General features: G+C 42.7%; 2 protein-coding genes and 1 non-coding gene across 4 annotated transcripts; all 3 read right to left on the bottom strand.

Annotated features, from left to right (window-relative positions):
- Positions 1-1,921: 1,921 nt before the first annotated feature.
- On the bottom strand, positions 1,922-3,178 carry LOC115517285 (small vasohibin-binding protein-like). Its single transcript, XM_032593498.1, has one exon. The coding sequence runs from the start codon at positions 2,606-2,608 to the stop codon at positions 2,408-2,410; it is 201 nt and encodes a 66-aa protein (XP_032449389.1). The 5' UTR covers positions 2,609-3,178; the 3' UTR covers positions 1,922-2,407.
- Positions 3,179-16,868: 13,690 nt separating this feature from the next.
- Positions 16,869-24,985, bottom strand: EIF5 (eukaryotic translation initiation factor 5). Of its 2 annotated transcripts, XM_030320065.1 has the most exons (12): positions 24,916-24,985; positions 24,571-24,781; positions 23,381-23,660; positions 23,195-23,276; positions 22,750-22,922; positions 22,328-22,439; positions 21,357-21,499; positions 20,947-21,105; positions 20,261-20,422; positions 19,813-19,977; positions 19,410-19,544; positions 16,869-19,065 (listed from the first exon to the last, which is right to left on the bottom strand). In XM_030320065.1, exons 3-12 carry the CDS (start codon positions 23,450-23,452, stop codon positions 18,976-18,978), a joined length of 1,293 nt encoding a protein of 430 aa, XP_030175925.1. In that variant the 5' UTR covers positions 23,453-23,660; positions 24,571-24,781; positions 24,916-24,985; the 3' UTR covers positions 16,869-18,975. The 2 variants fall into 2 exon arrangements, with proteins under 2 accessions (XP_030175925.1, XP_030175927.1); XM_030320067.1 differs by lacking the exon at positions 24,916-24,985 and having other exon boundaries at positions 24,571-24,797.
- LOC115517512 lies at positions 21,867-21,990 on the bottom strand. Its single transcript, XR_003969954.1, has one exon. It is a non-coding gene; the product is annotated as a small nucleolar RNA SNORA28 (small nucleolar RNA).
- Positions 24,986-26,563: the final 1,578 nt, after the last annotated feature.

Here is a 26,563-nt window from a genome sequence, read left to right as displayed (position 1 = left end):
AATAGCAAGAGTTTTACTTCTTCCTTACCAATTTGGATGCCTTTTCTTTATGCTGCTTAATTGTTGTGGCCAGGACTTCCAGTATTACGTTGAATAAAAGTGGTGAGAGGGGACATCCTTGTCTTCTTTCTGACCTTAGGGGAAAAGCTCTCAGCTTTTCAACATTGAGTATGATGTTAGCTGTGGGTTTTTCATATAAGGCCTTTATTATGTTGAGATATGTTCCCTCTAAACCTACTTTATTGAGGGTTTTGTCACGAATGGATGTTGTATTTTGTCAAATGCTTTTACTGCATCTATTGAAATGATCATATTCTTTCCCTTCTTCATGTGACATACCATTGATTTTTTGCAAATATTGAATGACATTTGCATCCTAGGGATGCACACTTAATCGTGGTGTAGGATTTTTTTTTTAATGTATTGTTGAATTTGGCTTGCTTATTTTGTTAGGAATTTTTGCATCTATATTCATGAGAGATATTGGCCTGTAATCCTTTTTTTTTTTTTTTTCCTTTTGGTGGTGTCTTTATCTGGGTTTGCTATCAGGGTGATACTGGCCTCATAGAATGAATTTGGAAGTTTCCCTTTCTCTTCTATTTTTTGGAATAGTTTGAGAAGAAGAAGTATTAACTCTTCTTTAAACTTCTGGTAGAATTTGTCTGTGAAGCTGTCTGGTACTGGACTTTTTGTTTTTTGGGAATTTTTGATTACTGATTCAATTTCATTGCTGGTAATTGGTCTGTTCAAATTTTCTATTTTTTCTTGCTTTTGTCTTAGAGGGTATGTTTCTAGGAATTTATCCATTTCTTCTAAGTTATCCCATTTATTGGCATATACGTTTTATTTTCATAATATTGTTACAATTATTTTGTGTTTCTGTGGTGTTGTTATTTCTCCTCTTGCACTGGTGATTTTTTAAAAAAAAAATTTAACATTTATTTATTTCTGAGAGACAGACAGAGCACCAGTGGGGGAGGGACAGAGAGAGAGGGAGACACAGAATCTAAAGCAGGCTCCAGGCTCTGAGCTGTCAGCACAGAGCCCGACGTGGGGCTCAAACTCATGAGTGGTAAGATCATGACCTGAGTGGAAGTCAGACACTTAACCGACTGAGCCACCCAGGCACCCCTTTCACTGGTGATTTTAACTGCATTGTCTCTCTCTCTCTCTCTCCTGGTTTTATTTATTTATTTATTTATAGTTTTTATATCATTTATTTCTGCTCTAATCTTATATTATTTCCTTCCTTTTGCTGGGTTTGGGTTTTGTTTGTTTTTTTCTTTAGCTCCTTTGGGTGTAAGATTAGGTTGTTGGTGGTTTTTCTTGCTTCCTGAGGTTGGGCCCATGATGCTACGAACTTCCCTCTTAGAACCACTTTTGCTGCATCCCGAAGATTTAGGATGTTGTGTTTTCATTTTCATCTGTTTCCATGTAATTTACTTATTTATTTTGACTTATTGGTTGACCCATTCACTGTTTAGTAGCATGTTATTTAAACTTCATGTATTTGTGGTCTTTTCAGATTTTTTTCTTTTTCTAGTTTCATAGCGTTGTGGTCAGAAAAGATGCATGGTATAACTTAGATTTTTTTTTTTTGAATTTGTTGAGACTTGTTTTGTGGCCTAATATGTGATCTGTTCTGGAGAATGTTCCATGTGTACTTGAAAAGAATGTGTATTCTGCTGTTTTATGATGGAATGCTCTGAATATGTCTGTTACATCCATCTGTCCAGTGTGTCATTCAAAGCCACTGTTTTCTTGTTGATTTTATGTTTGGATGATGTAAGTGGAGTGTTAATGTCCCCTACTATTATTTTATTACTATAAATTAATTCCTTTATGTTTGGTATTAACTGTTTTATGTATTTGGGTATTTCCATGTTGGGTGAATAAATATTTACAATTATTATACCCTCTTGTTAGATTGTCCCCTTTATTAATAAATAGTGTCCTTTTTTGTCTCTTGTTACATTCATTGTTTTACAATCTATTTGTTCCAATATAAGACTTGCTATCCTAGCTTTCTTCTGGCATCCATTTGCATAATGAATGTTTCTCCATGCCCTCACTTTTTTTTTTATTAGTATTTTATTTATACTTTTGGAGAAGATCTACAGTTTCACAAGAAACACTGATTTTTCTCAAACAATGGAAACATAAAAAATCTATTGTCTAAGAAGAATAAAACAAGTCTCTTCAGTAAGTACTGGGATAATTCAGACTGGAGGAATCAGTGAAGCCAACGTTACATGCAGTAAGTTCAGATTTATCCAGTTTTAGGGATAACACAAATGTCTTCCTGTCTAGTTTTGTACGGTTCCAAATGAACCATCTCAGCCTAAAACTAGTAACAAGCTGACAGACAAAGCCTCTGGGATCCCATCTAGTTTGAACAAGGAGTGGCTCACTCTCCAGACGCCTGCATCTGTTTACAGAACTCATTGAACTCTTGCTGCTCAGGTTCTGTCATGACTCTGTTGAGGTCATAGATCTCTGCTTTTTGTCTTTGCTTCAGCTCCTGCTGGGCTGATTTCTGCTTGGCCTTCTCAACTTTGCTGACAGGTTGTTTAACTTTGGAATTTTCTTTACGCATAAGTGGATCCATGACTTGGGTTCTGAACACTTCTTAGCTCTGACGTCCAAGCCTGGAGTCATGAGCCTGCTGTGCCTCTGATTGGGTGGGGCTCCATCCCTTCACTTTCAATCTGCAGATGTCTTTCAGTCTGAAATGAGTCTCTTGTACACAGCATATAGATGGGTCTTTTTGGGGGGTCTTGTTATTATTTTTTTAATCCACTCTGTTGTCCTGTGTCTTTTGAATGAAGCATTTAGCGCATTTACATTCAAAGTAATTATTGATAGATATGTATTTATTGGCATTTTGTTACTTGCTTCATGGTTGTTTTTGTAGTTCTTTTTTCCTTTCTTCCCTGGCTCTCTTCTCTTATGATTAGTCAGCTTTTTTTAGTGATATACTTGGGATTCTTTTCTTTTTATTCTTTGCGTATCTATTACTGATTTTGGATTTATGGTTACCATTAGGGTTGTGTATAGCATCCTCTGTCTATATCAGTTTGATGGTTGTGTTAGCTTGAGCTCATTCTTTACTCCTCTCCCCACCACCTTTTAGGTATATGTTGTCATATTTTATATCCTTTTATTTTATGAATCTCTTGACTGATTTTTACAGAAATACTTATTTTTACTGCCTTTGTTTTTTTACTTTTCATACTCTCACTTATGGTCTTTCCTTTCCACTCAAAGAGTCCCCTTTAATATTTCCTGTAGGGCTGGTTTAGTGGTCATGAACTCCTTTGGTTTTTGTTTGAGAAATTCTATCTCTCCTTCTATTCTGAATAGTAGCCTTGATGGAGAAAGTATTCTTGGCTGAAATTTTTTCCCTTTCACCTCTTTGAATATATCATGCCACTCCTTTCTAGCCCGTAATGTTTCTGCTGAAAAATCCACTGATAGCCTTATGGAGTTTCCTTTGTATGTAATTGTCTTTTTCTCACTTGGTGCTTTAAAATTTTTTATCACTGCTTTTTTTTTTTTTTTTTTTTTTGTCATTTTAATTACTGTATGTCTTGTTGTGGACCTCCTTGGGTTGAATTCTGGGGGATCTCTGTGCCTCCTGGATCTGGATCTCCATTTCCTTTCCCAGATTAGGGGACTTTTCAGCTATTATTTCTTCAGATAAATTTTCTACCCCATTTTCTCTCTGTTCTTCTTCTGAGATCCCTATAATACAAATGTTATTATACCTGATGGAGTCACTAAGTTCCCTAAGACTATTCTCAATTTGTGTAATTTTCTTTCCTCTCCTTTTTTCAGCTTGGTTACTTTCTAGTCTGTTGTCTTCAAGGTCGTTAATTCATTCCTCTCCTTCATCTAGACTGCTATTTATTCCATCAAATGTATTTTTAATTTCATTTATTGTGTTCTTGATCTCTGATTGTTTTTTTTTATCTCTGTGTTAAGGATCTCACTGATGTCCTCTACTATCTTCTCAAGTCCAGTGAGTATCTTTATGATCATTACTTTAAATTTTCTATCAAGTGTATCTCTTATATCCATTTAGGTCTCTTGCTGCGGTTTGGCCCTGTTATTTCATTTGAGACATATTTCTCTGTCGCCTCATTTTGTCTAACTCCGTGTCTGTTTTTGTGTTAGGAGAGTCGGCTACTTCTCTTGCTCTTGATAATAGCTTTATGAAGAAAAGTTCTTGTAGTGCCTTGCATTGCAGTGTCTCCCTGTTCCCCCGGGCCTGGTGCTTCAAGGAGTGTCTCCTATGTGTTGTGTATGCTCTGCTATTGAATCTTGGCCTCTTTTTTCTTCTGTCCAATTGTCTGCAGAGGCTCTCTTTGCCTATTGTGTGTAGTGTTTGGTCCCCAATAGGGGTGGGGTATGCTTTAACAAGGTGTGCAGTGGTCTGCTCGCAAAATGTGGTCTACTCCCACAACCACCAGAACTGAGGTCCACAAAATGTGCAGGTCAGGAGATGTGGTGTTGGCAGAGTTTGTGACTGTCCTCTGGGGAAGGGGGCCTGCAGTGCTGGAACTAAGGGGAGCGTGACTGGGAAGGGCAGATCCGCTGAAGCTCAGGGGGTACATGGGACTTGGTGTAAGCAAGTTAGGTAACACGTTTTGATGCTGCACTAGTTCCCACAGATGGCTGTTGTTTATGGTGAGGGGTGGGGGAAGGGAAGTGGCACCTGCCAGCTCCTTTGTTTCTGAAGCGGTCTCTCTATGATCCCTGTCTCTTAGGGCTACACTCCAGGTTGAGCAAATTACTGTCTCTCCTGTCTGCCCCTGGCATTTTTCAAACTGCTGGTTGTACACTGTATCTGCACAGGCTGTTTGTTATGCTGTCTCTTTAAGGGTAGGGACTCCACTTCCTAACACCCTCTGAGTTCTCCCAGAGCTGAGTTCGCCAATTTTTAAAATTCCAGGGTTTAAGTCCCAATGGTTGTAAGAACTCAATGAAATTTGGCCCCTCTCTCAAAGACAAATGTTATGGGGATTCATCCTCCCCATTTCTGGGTTTCCTGATGTGAAACTGTTTTTCACCCTTTTCTACCACCAGCTCCCTCCCCACCATGGACCAGTACAGTCCATTCACTCTCAGACTGTGTCTTCACTCTTCCTACTTTTCTCCATGTGCCCTCTCCTCTACCTTTAGTTGTGGAGTTTGTTCTGCCAGTCTCCAGATCATTTTTTGGACTATTTATACCAATATGAGTGTTATCTACTTGTATCTGTGGAATGGGGCAAACTTAGAGTCCCCCTACTCTGCCATCTAATTACTATAGCTTTGTAATATTAGTTTGAAGTCAGGGAGTGTGATGCCTCCAGCTTTGTTGTTCTTTCTCAATATTGCCTTGGCTATTTGAGATTTTTTGTGTTCTATACAAGTTTTAGGTTTGTTCTCTTTGAAAAACACCATTGAAATTTTGATAGAGATTGCATTCATCTATATATTGCTTTTGGTGGTATAAACATAACAATATTCTTCCATTCCATAAGAATAGGATATCTTTCCATTTACTTGTATTTTCTCCAATTTCTTTTGTTAATGTCTTGTAGTTTTTCTTTTTTTTAACTTTAGAGAGAGAGTGGGGGAGAGGGGCGGAGGCGGGGGGGGAAGGGGGGAGGGAGAGAGAGAGAGAGAGAGAGAGAGAGAGAGAGAGAGAGAGAGAGAGAATATCTTAGGCAGGCTCCACACTCAGGACAGAGCCCAATACAGGGCTCAACCCCTCAACCCTGGGATCCTGACCTGAGCCAAAATCGAGTCAGATGCTCAACCAAGCCACCCAGGCGCTCCTTGTAGTTTTTAATATACAGGTCTTTCACTTCCTTAGTTACATTTATTCCTAAGTATTTTATTCTCTTTGATGCAATTGTAAATGGGTTTGTTTTCTTAATTTTTTTGATAGTTTGTTACTAGCATACAGAAATGCAAACAATTTTTGTATAATGATTTTGTATCCAACTTTACTGAATTTATTAGCTCTAATAGTTTTTTGATAAAAATTTTAGGGTTTTCTATATATACTATCATGTCATCTACAAATAGTGGCAATTTTAGTTTTTCCTTTCCAATATGGATGCCTTTTCTTACCTAATTGCTCTAGCTAGGAATTCCAATACTATAGTGAATCAAAGTGGCAAGAGTGGGCATCCTTGTCTTGTTCCTAATCTTACCATGTTTGGTGCATGGAGTATGATGTTAGCTGTAGGTTTGTCATATATGGCCTTTATTATGTCAAGATATATTCCCTCTATACTTACTTTTTTGAGTTTTATCATAAGTGGATATTGAATTTTGTCAAATGTTTTTTTCTGCATTGAGATGATTATATGATTATTTCTTCTGTTGAGGTGGTGTACCAATTGACCAATTAGTGGATGTTGAACCCTGGGTCCTTGAATCCCTGGAATAAATCCCACTTGATCATGGTGTATGATCATTTTAATGTATTTTTCAATTCAGTCTGCTAATATTTTGTTGATAATTTTTGCATCTGTATTTGTTAAGAGATATTGGCCTGTAATTTTTTCTTGTGGCATCCTTGTCTGGTTTTGGTATCAGGGTAATGCTGGCTTCATAAAGTGTTTTGAAGAGTTCCCTCTTCTATTTTTTAGAAGATTTTGAGAATGATTGAGATTAATTCTTCTTTGAATGTTTGATAGAATTCACCAGTGAGACCACCTAGTCCTGGACTTTTGTTTGGAGGTTTTTGATTACTGATTCAATCTCCTTACTAGTAATCAGTCTGTTCAGATTTTGTTTCATTACAATTGGTAGGTTGCGTGTTTCTAGAAACCTACAATTGGTAGGTTGCATGTTTCTAGAAACGTATCCATTTCTTCTAGGTTGTCTAATTTGTTGGCATATGATTGTTCACAATAGTCTCTTATGACCCTTTGTATTTCTATGGTATCAGTTTTTATTTATTTGTAATTTTTTTAAACGTTTATTTATTTCTGAGACAGAGAGAGACAGAGCATGAGTGGAGGAGGGCTAGAGAGAGGGAGACACAGAATCCAAAGCAGGTTCCAGGCTCTGAGCTGTCAGCACAAAGCCCGACGTGGGGCTCGAACTCACAGACCGCGAGATCACGACCTGAGCCGAAGTCGGACGCTCAATCGACTGAGCCACCCAGGTGCCCCAAGTTTTTTTTTGTTTTTTTTTTAAGTTCATTTATTTTCCTAAGTTCATTTATTTTGATGGAGAGAATGAGCAGGGGAGGGGCCTAGAGGGAGAGATAGAGAACCCAAGCAGATTCCACACTGTCAGTGCAGAGCCCAATGTGGAGCTCAATCTCACGATGATATCATGACGTGAGCAGAAATCAAGAGTCTCACGCTTAACTGGCTGAGCCACCCAGGAGCCCCATCTGTGGTATTAGTTCTAATATCTCTTTCATTTCTAATTTTATTTGAGTCCTTTTTTCTTGGTGAGTCTAGCTAAAAGCTTGTCAATGTAGTTTTATCTTTTTCAGTGAACCAGCTTACTTTCATTGATCTTCTTCGTTGTATTTTTAGACTCCATTTATTTATCTTTGTTATAGCTTTCCCTCTCTTAACTTTGGGCTTCATTTGTTCTATTGAGGTGTAGATCTCAGTTGTTATGACACATTTCTTGTTTCTTGAAGCCAGCATTTATCACTATGAATTTCTGTCTTACAATTGCTTTTGTTGCATCCCATGAATTTTGGTATACTTGTTTTCATTTGTCTCAAGGTGTTTTTAAATTTATTTCCTCTTTGACCCATTGGTTGTTCAGTAGCTGTTTTAATCTCCACATACGTGTGAATTTTCCAGTTTTCTTCATAAAATTATATATATATGTTTGTTTATTTTTGAGAGAGAGAGAGCGTAAGCAAGGGAGGGGCAGAGAGGGTGGGAGACACAGAATCCGAAGCAGGCTCCAGGCTCCAAGCTGTTAGCATAGAGCCCGACTCGGGGCTTGAACTCATCAACTGCAAGATCATGACCTGAGCTGACTGAGCCACTCAGGCACTCCTTCTTCATAAAATTAATTTCTAGTTTCATACCATTGTGTTTGGAAAAGATGCTTGGTATTATTTCAATCCTCTTAAATTTATGAAGACTTGCTTTGTGGTCTAATATATGACCTACACTGGAAAATGCTCCATGTACATCTGTGAAGGACGTGTATGCTGTTGTCTTTGGATGGAATGCTCTGTAAACATCTAAGTCCATCTGGCCTAATATGTCATTTATGGCTAATGTTTCCTTACTGATTTTGTCTGGATGTTCTATCCATTGGTATAATGGGACAATAAAATCCCTTATTATTAGTGTATTGCTATTTCTTTCTTTAGGTCTTTTAATATTCATTTCATGTATTTTAGTGCTCCTCTGATGACTGCATAAATACCCCTTTATCATTATGCAACACTGTTGTCTTTTTAGTCTTTGTTTTAAGCTCTATTTTGTTTGATACAAGTATAGTTACTGCTGCTTTCATCTGGTTTCCATTTGCTTAGAACATCTTTTGGTTCATTGACTTTTCTCTATTATTTTTCTACTCTCTATTTCATTTATCTCTAGTCTATTTTTTCCTTCCTTCTGCTAGATTTGGGTTTATTCTTCTTGCTCTAGTTCCTTAAGTTGTAAAGTTAGGTTGTTGATTTGAAATCTTTGATTTTTAATGCTAAGCATGTATAGCTTAGCACTGTTTTTGCTTGGTCTCTTTTGTTTTTGTTCCTATTCATCTCAAAATATTTTCTAATTTCCCTTTGGTTTCTTCTTTGATTCATTCATTGTTTAATAGCATTTTAATTTCCACTTTTTTTTCCTAGTTCTACTCCTGTAAAAAAAAATTTTTTTTAGTGTTTATTTTTGAGACAGAGCACAAGCTGGGGAGGGCAGAGAAAGAGAGGAGGAGACACAGAATCCAAAACAGGCTCCAGGCTCTGAGCTGTCAGCACAGAGCCTGATGCAGGGCTCGAACTCATGAACTGTGAGATCATAACCTGAACCGAAGTTGGATGCCCAACCTACTGAGCCACCTAGGCACCCCTCTAGTTCTACTGCTTTAAAAAATATGTAGATTTACTTATTTTGAGAAAGCATGAGCAGGGAGGGCCAGAGAGAAAGGGAGAGAATCCCAAGCAGGCTCTGCAGTTAGTGCAGAGCCCTACATGTGGCTCGAACTCACAAACTGTGAGATCACGACCTGAGCTGAAATCAAGAGTTGGATTCTCAACCCACTGAGCCACCCAGGTACCCCTTAGTTTTACTTTTTAAAAAAAAGTTTGAGAGACAGTGCATGAGCATGTGTGTGTGGTGTGTGTGGGGGGGACAGAGGATTCCAAGTGGGCTCTGCACTGACAGCAGATAGCTGGATGTGGGGCTTGAGTTCATGAACCAGATCATGACCTAAGTTGAAAGCAACTCAGTCGCTTAACCAACTGAGCTACCCAGGCACTCCTCTGATCTTTTACCTATACTGAGACTTATTTTATATCCTAACGGATAGCCTATTCTAGAAAATGTCCCACATGCACTTGAAAAGTGTGCGCTGCTGTTGTTGGGTGGAACGGTCTGTAAATTTCAGTTAGATCTAGTTGGTTTATGTGCTGTGTTAAATCCTTTATTTCCTTACTTTGGCTGTTCATTCTATTATTGAGAGTGGGGTGTTAAAGTCTCCATCTACTACCGTAGAACTCTACCTTCAATTCTTTGTTTTCCCTTCACATAGATTTTTATTTATTTTGAGAGTGAGCGAGCTGGGGAAGGGCAGAAAGGGAGAGAGAATCCCAAGCAGGCTCCACATTTGTCAGTGCAGAGCCCCAGATGGGGCTCAATCTCATGACGGTGGAACAGGAGATCACAACCAATCTGAGCTGAAATCAAGAGTCAGACACTTAACCAAACGAGCCACCTGCACACCCCTTCCTTCATAAATTTTCCTGGTCTGTTATTAGTTGTGCCAATGTTTATAATTGTTCTTTTTGCTGTATTGACACTTTTATTAATATATAATGTCCTTTTTTCTTTTATAACCTTTGTTTTAAAATCTATTTTGTCTGATATTAGCATAATCATCCCCTCTCTCTATGGGTTACTATCTGCATGGAGTATCTTTTGCCATTCTTTCACTTTCAATCTATTTGGGCTTGGATCTTGAGTCTCTTTATAGCATGTAGTTGCCATCATGTGTTTTTATTTATTCTGCCAATCCCTCTTTTGATTAGAGTTTAAATTAATACCGGCAAGGACAATTTTGTCATTGTGCCGTTTTCTGTATACCTTAAAGCTCTACTGTCCCTCATTTCCTGCATTACTGTAATCTTTTGTGTTTAGGTGATATTTGTAGTTAAATGTTTAAATTATTTTCTCATTTTCTGTTGTACATATTCTATATTTTTGAGGTTACCACAGAGATTACATTTAACGTCCTAAAGTTGTAACATTCTAATTTGAATTAATACCAGCTTAAATTCACTAATTTACAAAGACTGTTTCTCTCCCTACCCCGTCAATTAACAACTGTCACAAAACTACATCTTTATGCAAAGTAGTGTCCCAAAACAAAGTAATAATTCTTTAAAATTCATTAGTTTCTTAAATCATGTAGAAAACAGGGGCAGCTGACTGGCTTGGTCGGTCAAATGACTGACTCTTGATCTTGGCTCAGGACACGATCTCATGGATTCCTGGGTTCAAGCCCCATGTCGGGATCCAGGGATCCGTACTGATAGCACAGAGCCTGCTTGGGATTCTCTCTTTCAAAATAAATGAACTTAATAAAAATTGGAGTTAGAAAACAAAGTTACAGTAATACTAGTTGTTTACTTTTTTGAGAGTGCAAGTGGGGGAAGGGCAGAGAGGGAGGGACAGAAGACCTGAAGCGGGCCCTGACCCTGACAGCAGCATGCCAGACTTGGGGCTTGAACTCACCAACCAGATCATGACCTGACCAGAAGCTGGATGCTCAACTGAAGTCAGAAGTTCAACCGAGCCACTCAGGTGCGCAATTAATATTTTTTCAATCTATTCTCTTAAACCATGTAGAAAATAAAGTAGGAGTTACGAGTCCAATAGTTTTTGTAATTCCCATTTACCTTGTTTTAAAAAAAGATTTTTATGTCTGGTATTCTTTCAACTTCACCCTACAGGCATCCCTTGAGCATTTCTTACAGGGCAAGTTTGGTGGTGAACAAACCTCAGCTTTTGGTTTTCTGGGAATGTTGGATTTCTGCCCTCACTTCGTAACTACAATTTACTTTCTCTTTTAGTACTTCGAATATGTCAACCTTCTGGCCTACATTGTTTCTGATGAGACATCTTGTGGAGGTGGTGGTGGAAATGATCCCTGTATCTAGGAGTCCCTGTTCTCTTGCTTTCGAGATTCTCTTGTTTTTTGAAGTTTGATTATAACGTGTCTCAGTGTGGGTCTGAGTCTCTTACTTGGGACTCTGCTGAGCTTCTTGGATGTTTGAACGTCATGTCTGGTTTACCTTGGGAAAACTTCAGCCAGCATTTCTTCAAATATTGTCCCTTTCTCTTTTCCTTCTGAGACTTCCACAATGCATAGGTTGGTCCTCTTACTGGTGTTCCACAGGTCACTTAGGCTGTGTTCAATTTTCTTAGATCTGTTGGTTGTTTTGATTCAATAATTTCTTCAGTATTTTAAGCTTGCTGAATTTTTCTGCATGCCTTTGAATCCCTGTAGTGAATTTTTCATTTGTACTTTTTGGCTCCAACATTTTTTTAGGTTTCTTATCTTTAATGATATTTCTATTTTTAGAAACTGTCTTGACTTTCTCCATATTTTCCTTTAGTTTTTTGAGTATCTTTAAGATGGTTAAATACTTTGTTCAGAAGACCTGCTATTAGGTCTTTTTCAGAGATTGCTTTCTTTAACCTTGTGAATGGGACATACTTTCCTGTTTCCTATTTCTTTGTATACCTTGTAAGGTTTTTGTTGTACGGTGGATACTTGAATCTAACCAAATGTTAACTCTGGAAATCAGATTCTTTTCCATCCCCAGGGCTTGCTGGGTTGTTACCATTTCAAATTACATGTTATGTTCAGTTATAGATGGTCTCTGTGCCAAGGGTCATCCTGAGGTATAAACTTTTTTGAGAGAAAGTGTGTGTTTGAGCACAAGCAGGGGCAGGAGCAGAGGATCCCCAGCAGGCTCTGTGCTGTTAGCTGGGAGCCCGAAGTGCGGGGCTTGATCACACGAACCACAAGATCATGACCTGAGCCGAAATCAAGAGTCAGATACCTAACCAACTGAGCCACCCAGGTGCCCCTAACGTATAAACCTCAGCTCTTTTCAGACCAAGCTTTTCCCTGAGCATGTACACTTTCTATTTTTCCCTTGTAAATTCAGTTGCTTTCATACATCAGTCTTTGTTATCTGGCAAAAAAAGGGCAAAGATGAGAAAATTGAAGGTGGCGGGGGTACTCTCTCTTTACATCCCCCGTTAAGTCACGTTAGCCTGAAGAGGAGGGGCTTGCAACAATGGGGGGAGGTGCAACAATGGCCTCTCTTTGCACTCTGACCAGAAGCTGCAATCCTAGAACAGATCCCTGCTACTTGGAGGACAGGGTCCTTTTGGCCCACCCTGGCTCCCCTATCAGATGTGAGATCTCTGTGGCAGGGCCTGTAGCCTCTTCTCAGGGTACGTTCACACAAGGGCAGCGTCCACTTGCTATTTGGTTAACTGCTTAAATGAGGCAGCAACAGCTAATGTCCTCAGTAGACATCCTCGGAACCTGCTAGTAATGGAGGAAATGGATTCCAGTGAAAGGCAATGTATCACAGAGGTCCCTGAGGACCCCAATCACCATCCCCTATTGTAAAGCAACCTCCGGGAGCCACGTTTCAAACCCTTTGTGACACTCTGTCCTCCCTTAGCCACAGTAAACTGGAGCTGCCAACAGAGCCTACAACAGCTGCGAGTGAACAAACCAACCTGATAGAAATGTTGAGAAGCTGTGGAGTGTATCAGACACAGCCTGTCAGGAACTCACATCAGGTTTAAGAACTGAAGGAATAGAAGCTTCACGGGCGCGGGGCACCATGAGAAAGCCAAGTCACGAGGAGTACAGTTCTAGGGGACCAGGAAACTTACGGGCAGTGGAAAAAGAGAAACCCAGGGACACAGGTGGGCAGCACCCTGGAGGGATGCTGTCTTGCACAGCTGCCTGGAGCCCTGACTGCTACAATATGTCCACAACGCCAAACTGCAGCAATCTCTGGGTCCTCAGAAGTCGAGACTTGTGTGAGATTCCCAATACCATTATCATGTGACTCCTTGGAAAACCATCCTCCATGTCTGGGTCAAGTTTTTAATCCAAACAGCTTGTAGTTACGTCTAAAAAATTTTCTTCAGTGTTGGAGGTCCCCAACGCTGCCACTAGAGAACAATCCTTGACCTAGCAGCCACAGTATAAAAACTCTGTGTCCACTCAGGCCCTGACGCTCCAGGGACCTCCTGCTGGGTGTGGGCCTTTATCCAAACTCCGAATGGGAAACCTGGTCTAAGGAGGGTGAAATTCTATCATTCATGGGTGCTCGGATTCTGCTCCCTCTGGGAAAGGGGTCTGGGCCTGCTCTCTCCAATCTGGGGCACTGGGACTCAACAGGCAAGGCTGTTTGGAGACCCCAAACTTCCCAGGATAAATAAAAGTGCATCCTTGTCTGACCAGTCTTCCACTGCTGGGTGTCAGCAATGGGACTGCCCTCCACTCCCTCCTGGACTCCCAGTGGCTTAGCCGCCCCTACAGGAGAATGCAAATAGAATTGTTCCTGCAGCCTTATAAAGCTTCAAGGGCTTGACTTTGCAGATGTCCCACTGCTTCCAGCCTCATCTGCTGCAGTCCACTTCAGGGAAGGGCCTTCCCTTCCACATTTCTACTCATGCTCGTCCTCAGTGATGCTGCTTTTAATTTCGGACAGTCAAGTCCCCAGTCATTTTCTCTCTCAAGTTCTACCCCTCTCCCGTGTGTGCTTTGGTCTGGGAACTCCTCCAGGGTCGGGAACAATGCAAGCTTGCCCAAGGTCTGACGCAGGTCAGGGGCCAAAGGATCTGCTGGGGTACCTGAGGGAATGGTGCCCTTCCTTTGGGAGACTGCTTCTGATGGCTCTAGTCCATTCAGTGTAAATTTCGATCAACGTCAAGCAATCTGCCATCTTGTCTTCCCTGCACAAACCATCTTAAGGAACAAAGTTCCTCCTTATCTCTGCATTAAGTCCCTCACAGTGCAACAAAGACCTGGAAGCTGGATAGGGCACAGTTCACTTAGGCAGAAATGTTGGGGTCCGGCTTGTGTGGGTATGCCACAGGACCTCAGGACAGTTCTCTACTCTCCGGGCTTATTTCTTCCTATGAGGTGCATGTTAATACCTGCGCTACCAACTCCACTGGATACTTTGGAATGACGCTTCTTCCTCCAGTTAAAAGACTGCTAGTACTACATGTGGCCCAGCTTCACCCACTGGCCCTGAACTCCTCAGTCCTGTTCATCTTGGGCTGGGGGCTTAAATGTTGCCGGCACCAGCTTAGTGCTACCCCATGACAGTGCTGATGGGAGGTGCTCCACTCACTCTGTTGGGAGAGGTGACAGGCTGAGCTAGCTACTGGTTCAGGGTGCTGTCTGCAGCTGTTACAGGATCCCAGTAGGTCCAGGAACTGTCCTCAGCCATAGACTTGGCTTGGTCGGAGTACCACTGCAGAATAAATGTTGCTCGTAGTAATCACCTATGGCACACTGATGGCTGCTTAACCACAGGGCTTCCCTTCAACTTGTTCAGTAGCTTAAAAATAACTTCTAGCTACCCACTGCTCTCCTCAGTCTACTCTGATCCCTGCTTCAGATGTCTGGAGATCCCAGCACACACACTACCCTTCTATCCCCTTCTTCCAGACAAGACCAGTTTTCCCTATCTGCCCCAGCCCAGCAAGAATCCCTCCGCTGACATTATTAGGCTTCCATCAGAATTTCAAGTGCTGCATGGTGGAGTTACCATCTCTACTACGGAGAAGTCTCCCAGAGAGGCCCAGGCTGGAATCCAGGTCTGATTCCAAAGCCCACGTGAATATGCCCCTTAAAAAGAGCTCACTGGGGTGCCTGGGTGGCTCAGTTGTTAAGCATCTGACTTCAGCTCGGGTCATGATCTCATGGTTCATGAGTTTGAGTCTCACACTGGATAAGCTTAAGCCCCACTTCTCTCTCTGCCCTGTGCTCACTCGTACCCTCGAAAATAAATATGCAAATAAGTATAAAAAAAGCCTCACTGAATGAACAGTATCCCAATAGCAGGCACTGGAGCAACTCGGACCCTTCCCGTGTCTGTTTTGAGATCCTAACACTATTCCCCCAGTCTAGGTTCTGAGGAAAACGTCTCTGCAGGTAGCTATTCTCCCCATATTCTAGTACACAGAATGATTCAGTTTTCTGGCTGTAAACCACTAGGTATTAGGGCTGGAGTACAGAGTCCTACTGCAGGTGGACATAAAACCTGAGCCCCCAGCCTTCTAAGAGCAAAGGCTCACAGGGTCAACCACAGAGACTGCATAAGCCAGCCTCGAGACCTTTACCAAGTTATTTGCCCGTTATCACTCTGCTTTATCTTGTCATGTTTTCAAAAAAGAGATTTTGAGAGCGAGTGAGAGACAGGCAGTGAACAGGGGAGGAGCCAAAGAGAAAAGACACAGGATCCGAAGCAGGCTCCAACCCATGAATTGTAAGATCACACCTGAGCAGAAATTGGACACAAGCCACCCAGGTGCCCCTATAGTCTGCCAATTAAAGGTCAAAGGGGACGCCTGGGTGGCTCAGTTTAGCATCCGACTCTGGCTCAGATCATGATCTTGCGGTTTGTGAGTTCAAGCCCCGCGTCAGGCTCTGTGCTGACAGCTCAGAGCCTGGATCCTGCTTCAGATTCTGTGTCTCCCCCTTCTCCCCGCCCCCCTCCCCACGCTCTCTCAAAAACAAACATAAAAAAAAAACCAAAACCAAAAACATCTTTAAGAGACACAAAATGCAGCAAGAAGTCTTTTTTTGACCAGTACCCTTCTAGATTTTCCACTTTTAAGAAGACCAGCTTTTATTTCAAAGTTCTCTTCAGATCAAAGGCTTTTACTCAGTGCTTACTGCCCTGGAGTAAAAGGGGTGGGGTGGGGTGGGTGGGGACTGCAGCATAGCCCGAGATGGAAAGCACTGTATTAAAAGAATATCTCTTTCCCTTCTCAAACCAGAGGTTCATCAATTCCAGAAAGGACTTGTTTAGAGAAAAATCTCCTCTATGTCCCTTTCTTAAATTCTTTAATGTTTATTCATTTTTGAGAGAGAGAGACAGAGTGCGGGGGGGGGGGGGGGGGGTAATATGGGACACAGAATCCGAAGCAGGTTCCAGACTCTGAGCTGTTAGCACAGAGCCCGACTCAGGGCTAGAACTCACGAGCCCTGAGATCATGACCTGAGCCAAAGTTGGCCGCTTAACCAACTGAGCCCCCCAAGCACCCGTTTCCCTTTCTTAACGAGAGATAAAAACTGTATCCAGTTACAGGACTATACACTTAACACCTCAATTCCCCAAAGTAATTGAAGAAATTTCAAGAACTCAGATTAAGGCAGAACTTTTCAGTTTGTAATTACTTTGGGTTACAAGACAGGAATACAAGACCTAGGGAAAGTCACTGACCCACAGTAATGAGGCAGTGTGTGTTTTGTGAGTGGGACTTGCAACCATGGAAGTAAAACATCCCAACACAAATCCAAACCAGCAACTACAAAACAGGGCAGAGTTCAATGCTCCAATCATATAAAATAAAAACCTAGACTAATTTTAGTATTAAAGCAAAGACAAAATATAATTTCAACATTGTTTTAATCAAGTAATGTAGCTGTTTAAAACAGGAAATTTTAAAACCATTGAATAGATTAAAGCAAGGATTAACTTACTAAGATAGCTTCTATGGGTAAAATTTTTATTATGTGGATTTGAATTCCATTCTAAGTTTGGCACCAGACTGAATACTGGTCTCAGCCAAAATAGTGTTTAGAAGCCCGAATGGGTTTTCTTTCAGATTAAAAGAAGGAGGGTAGGGGAGAAGAAGAAAGCTCCATAACAAAACCCTATTAGCTTGACATTGGGTATGTTGAATGCAACTTGGCCTAAGTCACCACCAACTCCTACAGAATTTCAGATAATGAAAGCAAAATCGCCTATGGCAAAGAATTGTAACCTATGTAAGATACAAGTTTGCAAAAATCTCATCTCTTTGGTGTGACAGAGCACATTCCCTCCTGGTAGGTGCTTCTTCACTCAATATTGACTGAAAGGCAGAGAGAGACCAATTTGCAGATAGATTACTTGATTTTACTTCCTTAAAACATCAAGCTAACAAGATTTTATTATACCAAATGTTTATATAATTTCCAATGTGAAAAATTCTTAGATACATTTATTAAGGTCTCATTATAATCTGTGAAGATGGATCACAGAAAAAAGCGATGTAAGACAGTGCTCCCAACAAAATTAACCCTTTGGATTTGTGATTCCTCGTGTACTTTGTGGAAAGGAATAAATGGAACAAGTTTCTCCCCTGAAGAGAATTTCTGATATAGCCATAACCCACGTCAAATGAGTTTAGACCAGCTAATTGAGCCAAGAATTCACCAGCAAGTTATTTCCAAATCTAAATCTCAGGATGGGCTGGGTCAGGCCCCAGTAACCTGCATTCAGTGACCATCATCAGACTTCTTGGGTGTCTGGCTATATTCAACATGAAATAAAAAACACTTTAAGTCTTACACCAAAATATAGGCTTTAACTGGAAGTATGATCTTAGCTTTTTTTTAAATAAAACATTTTTGGGGGGGGGGGGAATCAAGTTTGAGACACAGGAACACGTATTTTGGCAAGATAGCAACCAAAACCTAAAAAGCATTAAGCTACTAAGTATCCACATGTAAAAGGCATTAAACAAACCATATTATCAGGAGGAAATCCACAATGAACAAAAGATACAGTATGCCTAAAGCATTTGAAATTATAATTAAACCCTAAGAATAAGAGTTGAAAAATTATGCTCATTTTGCTAGAGATTAAGTGCACCTTTTCCTGCTTCCCCCAAATAAAGTCATAGCTTACTATATAACCACACCTTAGTTTCAAAATTTTCTCAGTATAAAGCAACAGCTACATACACTTAAAATGCTTATTTGTTAATGTAATAATTCCCCTGGCTCATCCAACGTGCAATGCACATGACTCCAAAGACTACAATTTGGGGTAAGTATACACGAACTGAAAAAACACAATTCAAGTTTCAAAACCTGCTCTTAAAATTATTTATAGGACACTCAGGTCATTTTTACTTCTCAGTAAGATAAAGATGTCACGTTGCCATTTGATTATCAGTCCACCTTGGCATGAGAAGAATGTACATTACTAGATGCCAATTTGAGGGACTGAACACTCAGAAAGTACTTATTTCTCAATGGCTGCAGAGAATTATAAGTAAGCTTATGTTTACATTCTGCTGAAGACACCTTTACAGTCTCAGCATCTAACAATATCTAACAGGCTCCAAGAGTCCTATCAGGTTAATGATGGTGCAGTATTTTAAGGAGCCATTTCAGCGTAAGTCATTCAGAGCCAAAATCTTAAGAATGACCAAAATCAAATCTTTATTTTTTAACTGTATAAATGTGATCCAAATGTGTCCACCACTAATTTTTCAAAAAGAAACATGCTATAAATAAGCAAACTATATCTGCTCACTGATATGTGTATGGACTCCCTAGATGTCTTGTTGGGCTTAATTACAGACCACTCACAGCAATACATTTTTAGTAGAAAGTGTAGCATGATGTTAAGCCATTTTAGCTTTTGCACATACATGTTGCACTTCTGGCTGATGATGCAGAAAGATTTGCAGCATTACACTGTTAAGCTGGGCTGCACCCACCCCTTTAAATGGCATCAATATCAATGTCATCATCCTTGTTGTCAGACTTCACAGCTTCAACTTTAGGTACACTGGCAGTCTTCGAATACACCACCTGATAAAACAAATTTTTCACTGTAAATTTTTATCCCAATAAACCTATTTATAAAAGTAATAATAGTAGTACAAATCGATGGTCAATAAGAAAAAAAAAAACTACCCAAACACAGCCTTTATTTTTTCTAAGTTTTTGTCATGTGAAAACCAAGTTCTCTCTCTCTATGGCCTAACATTTTAATTTTCATACACAATTAGCCCCTCTATACTCAACCTGCTGTTACCTTTGAGCCTTCATAGATTATTGCCAATCAAATCGAGAGATTTCACTTACCAAAGATTTTCAGTTACCCAAGACTGCCATTCTAAACTTCCCAAACTCTCACCTCTAACACTATTTACCTCAATATTCTCATCTTCATCATCTTCTTCACCACCAGAAGATTCCTCCTCTGCTTCCTTCAACCATTTTATAAACGGTTCCGCTTTGACACGAATCTCTTTGGCAAGATCTTTTGAAACATATTTCTTAGACGCCTAAAAAACGTTCAATACAATTTCCTTAGTTGAGGAATCTAAAAAATAATTTTTGAGTCACTTATAGAATTGCCCACATTCAGCTCTTTGAAGGGACTGGGTCACATCCTAATCTGGACTCAACGCCAGGTGGGAATCACCTACGGGTTATCCCAGGGACAGTATTTCAGTGTAGAAGTATTAGAAGTTACTTCTTCCAAAAGAGCCCCCCAACAGCGGTCGACACTTCTCATCTTGAAGAGACTGTTTATGTATCTACACTCCCCACCTTTTCTGACCAGCTGATGATGACTTCTTCTTCCAACAGATCTGCATCATACATCTCCTTCAAGATATGGGGAATCTTGGAAATGAGCTGAGCTTGATGCATTGCTACCACACACTCCAAACCGTGAAGAAGGTACCGTTGGGCTTTTTTGTTGTTGTGACAAAACTGGAAATAAACACGTTGGCATTAACAATTTTTCAAAGAAGCACTAAAAGTACATTAATCGTCCCAGTATCATTCCTTAAAGCTCTGGCCTTCAACAGTGATTCAGTCAACCCTTAAAGATCTGTGTGTTATTTTATCTATAAGGGGCTAGGTACAGCATTTTCCAGATACTCCCGTGCTTGTGAGGTAGGTCAATCATTTCCATTTTTAGTATGACAGAGAACAACGTTCCCAGGGTCACCCAGCTCTCATCTTATTTATGAACCTAAAATAATTTGCTTACTCGTAGGAAATGGCGCCTGTATTTCTTAATTTGTTCTCTAATCTTCTCATTAAAAAGAACTTCAGTCAAAACAAGAGGGCCCATGGCTTTTACATCCAATCTTTCTGCTTCAGCAACAATTTCTTTGTCTGATGAGTCAATAATACCTTCTTCTTTCTTTTTCTGCAAACAAAAAGGAAGCAGTTCAGTGCACTGGAGACATATCTTGCTCCAGAGATGCTAGTTAGTAGTTCCAACTTTCAAGGACCTTTTTCCTAATTTATTATAGTTGCAGGACTTACTTATTCACATTTTAAAAATGTATCTACTTTGAGAAAGTGCAAGCGGGGATAGGGGGAGAGAGACAGAGACAGAATATCTCAAACAGGCTCTGCACTTGAACTCATGAAAAGATCAGGACTTGAGCTGAAGTGGAACGCTGAACTGAGCCACCCAGGCACCCCAGTTTCAGTACTTTTCAATGATTATGTGCACGCCAAAGATAGTACCTGGAACCACTTTCAAGAAGTTTTTGAGCAAAACATGGAAAAAATAAACCTGGCACTGGAGTATTCGAAAGACAGCTTGAGAAAAAATTACTCGCCAAGTAACCAGCTTAGTCATAGATACCTTAAAACCCAAGGCTGGAAAAAATTGATTTCTTGATCGTGTAATTGTTTAACTGCTCTTGAAGCAACTTGCTTTACCTTAACAAAATCAAACAGGATATTGACCCGCTCTTCAACAGTCCTTTCCAAATCATCACTGAGTGTCAGAACTTTCGCATGGTCACTGATTTCATCCATTCTGCGTCTTTGAGCTTCCTCAGTTGTATCCTCCCCCCAATCATCATCCTCCTCTTCTTCCTGTTAAAAACAAGTATGGTTGGTCAAATACCTTAAAAATACAAAAAAAATGCCAGATTTCTAGTCATGTTAATGGCATCAGGTTCATTTTCCACAAACACACATCAGGCTTTTTTAACCACAGGATCAGGAACCTAACATACTGTCGCAATGTTGTAACTATGACCAGTTTCATTCTCTTTGCCCATGTCACCCAAGCATTGTATTTTACACAACTTTAGCGCCTACCATACCATCAACTGTGCACTCACCACAGCATGTGGAGGAGGACTGATCTCATTTGGTGGTGGTGGTGGTGGGGTCTCACTGCTGGACATGGAACCATTTTCCTTGTCTTTGCCCTTCCTGTTTTTCTTTTCCTTTTCTTTCTTTCCTGTACCACTGTCACTATTCTCTACAGGAAAACCAAAAAAGAAGTGAAAAATTAATACTACGGTGTGTACAACACTTCATGGTGTCTCATGAACATTTAAAACCTTGCCCCCTTTTGCTTTGGAACGTTCCCCTCAGAAAACCATACACAAACACAATGCTACTTAATAATTCTAAAAGGACTCATAAACCAAGTTCATCTACCATTATTTCCTATGTGAAAACACTCAGGGTAAGAAGAGAATGTCCCCCAAATACTAGAAAAGATTAAGATGTAGTGCCTCAGAAAGAACAGGTAATTAAGTGAAAGTTGGCACTCCTGACCCTCTCTCCCCCCATGAACCTGAACAAAGGCTTATCTCAACCGCACTTTAGTTAACGGTTAGAACGCTGTTTAAGTCTATATAACAGTCGGTCTCATGGAAGAGACCACTGGAATAGGTTAGACTTTCTTGCTATAGCAAGCTCAAATTGTATCAGACAACTTCGATCATCTGACACAGAGTGTTGCTTGCAATGTTCTAAAGCCACTCAAGCTTAAAAAGCGAAGACCCCAGTTCACAAAACAGTATTCCAGAAGTAGATCTTTTGCTGGGTTCCCAACAGTTTCTTTTATAGTATCTAATTCTCCCGTTCCAAAAGAACAGATCTTAAAAACCGACAACAACAACAACAAACCGAACAAAGAGTTTAACTGGCAGTCTTTCAAACTCATAGATTCCACGTAACACGGTACAAAGATTAGAAATCCCTTATATTTTAATTTTGTAACACCAAGAAAGCTTCAGTTTTGTTTCCAACATCAGTTGCTTTTAAGCTAAAATCTTAGAAGTTCATCATGAACACTTACCAGGTGGGTTTTTGAGAATGAACGTGCAGAGTTTATGATGTGTGTCAAGCATGCCTCGATAGCCACAGGCTTTACAAGAATTACCTATTGTTTGCTTCTTTGGATTGACATGCTGCCAGAAAAGAAACAAAGATTAAAAACAAGTATGTCATCTATGATAAAAAAGCAGAAATTCTTCAAGTAGCAAGGTGTTGAAGTATCTGATGGTAACTCCAGCTTAACATAAAAACAGTATCTTTTACGAAAGTAATCTACGTAGAAGAGTATGAAAGTATTTTAAAAAAATGTGTTGCTTCTGGTTTTTACTTCCAATGAAGTTGTTTTGCCTTCTCAGGAACAGAACTTGGTGGAATCACAGAACTGATCAGAAAAGCAGATAGGTGACTTTTTCTCTTATTGACAAAACCCTCAAGAACACTCACCAGATCTGTTTCAGGATTCTCACACTCAGGACAGAGAACAAATTTTTTAATGAATCCATCCAACATGTCTTGCAGCTTATTCGCCTCATGAGATCCATTGACAATGTAACGGTCATTCTTAACATCAAACTGGGTCTGTGCTCCCAGCTCACAACCAAAATATTTGGTGGGATCTATGGGGGGAGAAAAAGTTCTGTTAACTAAATCTTTGGCTACTCATTCCTCCTTATACAAATGTCACTCTTTACACTTTTATGTGGAATTAAAATGTGTTGCTTGGGTAATTTTATCTCCTAACAGCAACTAGTAAATCAGTTGTTTTTCACCCCCAGGATTCCACTTAACCCCGAAACTAATTAACATACAACTGAAACAAGACACCCACAAAGTTCGTCATTTCCATATTGATGTTTTTTTCAGACTCCTCCTAAGAGGCATTACTTACACGTTGGAGGCCGATTAAGCGCCTTTGCAACGTCAACCATGTTGACTATAACTGTCTTGATACCATTTCCTTTGCCCTCAACCTAAAGAAAAAAAGAACTTTAATTTTGCATTATCTGCCCCAGAAGCTGCAATCTTTTAAAATCTACAAAAAGAGCTCAGGCCTCATTACGAAGATCGGGATTACCTTGGCAATCAGACGGGGCATCTTGTAGCGATAGAACTGGTCTGACACACTGCGGTTGACATTGACAGACATTTTGGCTTATTAGTGGCTTTATCAATAAGATGAAGAGATCTTTGATTGCAACTTTTTGGTATCTTCTGTCTGGAGAAGAAGGGATGACATAAACGACTGCAAGAGTTCTCGGTCTCTGACATGAAAAAATTTTCGCCACTGAGGCTGTAAGCTTCTTGTTTGTATGCTATGTTTCCCCAATACAGGTACCAATGGCTGCGCAACAGCTCTGAAAGAGAAAGAGAACACACAACCCCCCCCCGACGTTTAACGGGATTCCCGCGCGAGGACACCTCCCTTCGCCTAATTCTGCTACATGAGCGCACCCAGCTCACGTGGGAAGCGGCCAGCACCCCATCTAACACAGAACACCTGTGGCGGCATAGCAGGCCTCCACCTGGACTAGGGTGGGAGACGCCGCGCTGCTCCAGCGGCCGCGGGCTCGCACCACGCCGAACACACGGCCCATCGGAGGTCCGCTTCCGTGCAGCGGCCATATTTCAACTGCCGGGAGACCGAACCGAGGCCTGCGCTCTGCAAACCTAGCCCGTCTCGCGAATAAACTTCTCAGGTTCCCTCCCCCACCCCCCACGCCGAGACGGAAAACTACGGACTCGTCCTCCGGCACCGGGCGCTCGCTCCACCCCCACCGGGAAGCGCGCGCTCGCGGCCGTGCGCGCGGACTGCGAGGCGGTGACCGAGCGCGACCTCGACCTCTCCTCCCCGGCTCCGCTCCGGGCCCCGCCGGCCGCGCCGCCTGGGGCGGCAGGAGGCCGGCCGCGCCGCCGGCCTGCCATGTGCGCCGCCCGGCCTCGGCGCGGCGGGGGAAACGAAACCGGCCGAGGGGCGCCGGCCCGGGCCGCCCCCGCCCCCGAGCGAGCGATGACTCATGAATGCAGCAATTAGGCCTGACTCAGCCCGCGCGGCGCGCTCCCGCGGGGCGGAGTGGGGGGCGGGAGAGAAGAAGGGGGGAGGGAAGCGAGGGAGGAAGGGGGGGCGGGGGCCGGGGCGGAGGGCAGGGCGCGGGGGCGCGGGGGCCGCGGGGGCCCGCCCGAACTGCGCCACACGCGCGCGGGTCACGCGGCGCGCCGCCATCTTGTGCGGCCGCCATCTCCCCGCCGGCCCGCCGGCGGACTCACCGTTTTCGTCAAATAAAGACATAAACCCAACGCTGCTCGCCCGGGACTGGGATGAAGTGAGGCGCGCGTGAACCCGAGTCCGAGGAGGGGCGGCGGAGGCGGCGGAGCAGCGCAGCGAGCAGCGGCCGGGCCAGGCGCCGCCGAGCAGCGGGGAGGGGCTGTCCCAGCGACGTCCGGGGTCCACACCCTTCAGCGCCCGGGGCCTGGCGACCTGGCGCGGAGAGACGGCGCCGTGAGCCGCGGGCGTCGGGGCGCCTTCCCCGCCAGCCAGCGGCCCGCGGGGGTCGAAGGGGCGGGGAGGACTGGGGAGGGGGCGCGGGGCCACCGCCCCTCCACCGGACTCACCTCTGGAATGTTCTCGCTCTGACTGAACAACGCCGCCGCCGCGCTCAAGCTACCCTCGGCCCCTGCTCCCGCCCCCCGCGCCAGGCCGCACGGCTCATTGGCCCGAGGTGCGCCCGAGCTCGCTCGTCATTGGTCCACGTGCCGCGTCAATCGCGTCTTTCTCCGCCCCTCCTGCTTCCTGAGGCTCCGCTCGCCGCCTCAGCCCGCCCCCATCTCCCGGGTCCGGCGTTCCTTCCTCTGTCCTCCCCTCCCCCCGCCTTTCCCAGAGGTCTTCGCGGTCTCGCGAGAGCAGGCTGGCCGCGGCTGGGGGCTGGCCGCGGGGCCGCGCTTTGTCGGTTTGAGCGACGGGGAGGGGGAAGATGGCGGTTGGCTCCCTTCCCCCGCCGCCCTGGCTTCGCGGTGTTCCCACCGAGCTCCCCTCGCGGCGGGCGCGCGGCCTCCCCAGTGGGTTCCTAGCTGCCCTTTCGGTCCCCTGGGGACGCCCGTCGTCGGTCCTCGAGGCGGAAGTTGTTCCTCCTCCCTGCTCCTTTAGGCCAGGGCAGATGGTGATGATTGGGGGGCCTGGCTCTTTCATCCCAAGTGCTGTCTTTTAAGGTCCGATGCCGGGGTCCATGTACCCGCGGCGACGGTGACTCGCCAAGACACCATTACAGGGTCGTGCGGCCCGTAGCCCGCCTTTCTCGCTCACTCCACGGCTCCCCTCCCCGGCACCAAGCCTGCTGGGGCTAGGCACACCCGCACACCCGTTTTCTAAAGAGGGAAACACCAAATTAGTTCGTGACTCCGAGACCCTCCGGAAAGTGCGTCTCGGAGAGGTCTCCGTGTTCTCGTGCTCCACTGTAACTTTGCTCAAAACGAGTATCACATTGGGTTACCACTCCTGGAATCCACAGTTTATAAATTGTGACTTCCTTGCTAGGCAAAGCATAGCCCAAAGCAGGTGTTCCTAATGAGGTTCCAGAGCGGTCCCTCTGGAATGGCTATTTAGAGCTTCTCATGTTTTCCTCCTTTTGAAGTGATTACAGAAACTCTCCCATTCTTTCAAAAACTTAAATTGTGCTTAAAAGTTTCAGTTGCTACTGTAAAAGCGATCGAGTCCATCCTGAAATTTGCAAACATAGTTGTTGTTAGCCAAGAGCAAATAATGGAGCCACGGGCTCTAATCTGCTTTCTGTGGTCTCCCCCATCTGAATAAAGTAGCTATGTTGTTGACATGGTGAGGTGGATAAGAGTCTGCCCTTTGTTACAGATCTGTCAAATATGCAAGAAGGTTGGCACTGAAAGATATGTTGATTTTTATTAAAGTAAATCATGATTTACAAGCTTCATAAACCATTACAAAATTTTTTTAACATGTATTTAATTTTGAGAGAGGGAGAGAGAGGATCCAAAGCGGGCTCTGCACTGACAGTAGAGAGCCCAGTGTGGGGATGGAACTCACCAACTGTGAGATCGTGACCTGAGCCGAAGGCAGACGCTTAACTGACTGAGGCTTTAAAATTGACAATGTGGGTGAGGAGGTTAATAAAGGGAAGATCCAGAGTTGAGAGAAGTGATCTGTGTCCTTGGTGCCAGAGCTTCTGTTATAACCACCCAGTGTATATACATGGGGGTATGATTGTTAAAAGAGATGCATGATGCTTTATGG

This window comes from Lynx canadensis, chromosome B3, assembly GCF_007474595.2.
Source record: "Lynx canadensis isolate LIC74 chromosome B3, mLynCan4.pri.v2, whole genome shotgun sequence".
NCBI classification, from domain to species: Eukaryota; Metazoa; Chordata; class Mammalia; order Carnivora; family Felidae; genus Lynx; species Lynx canadensis.
The sequence above is the reverse complement of the archived record's forward strand: the minus strand, read 5'-3'. Positions and strand labels throughout refer to the sequence as shown.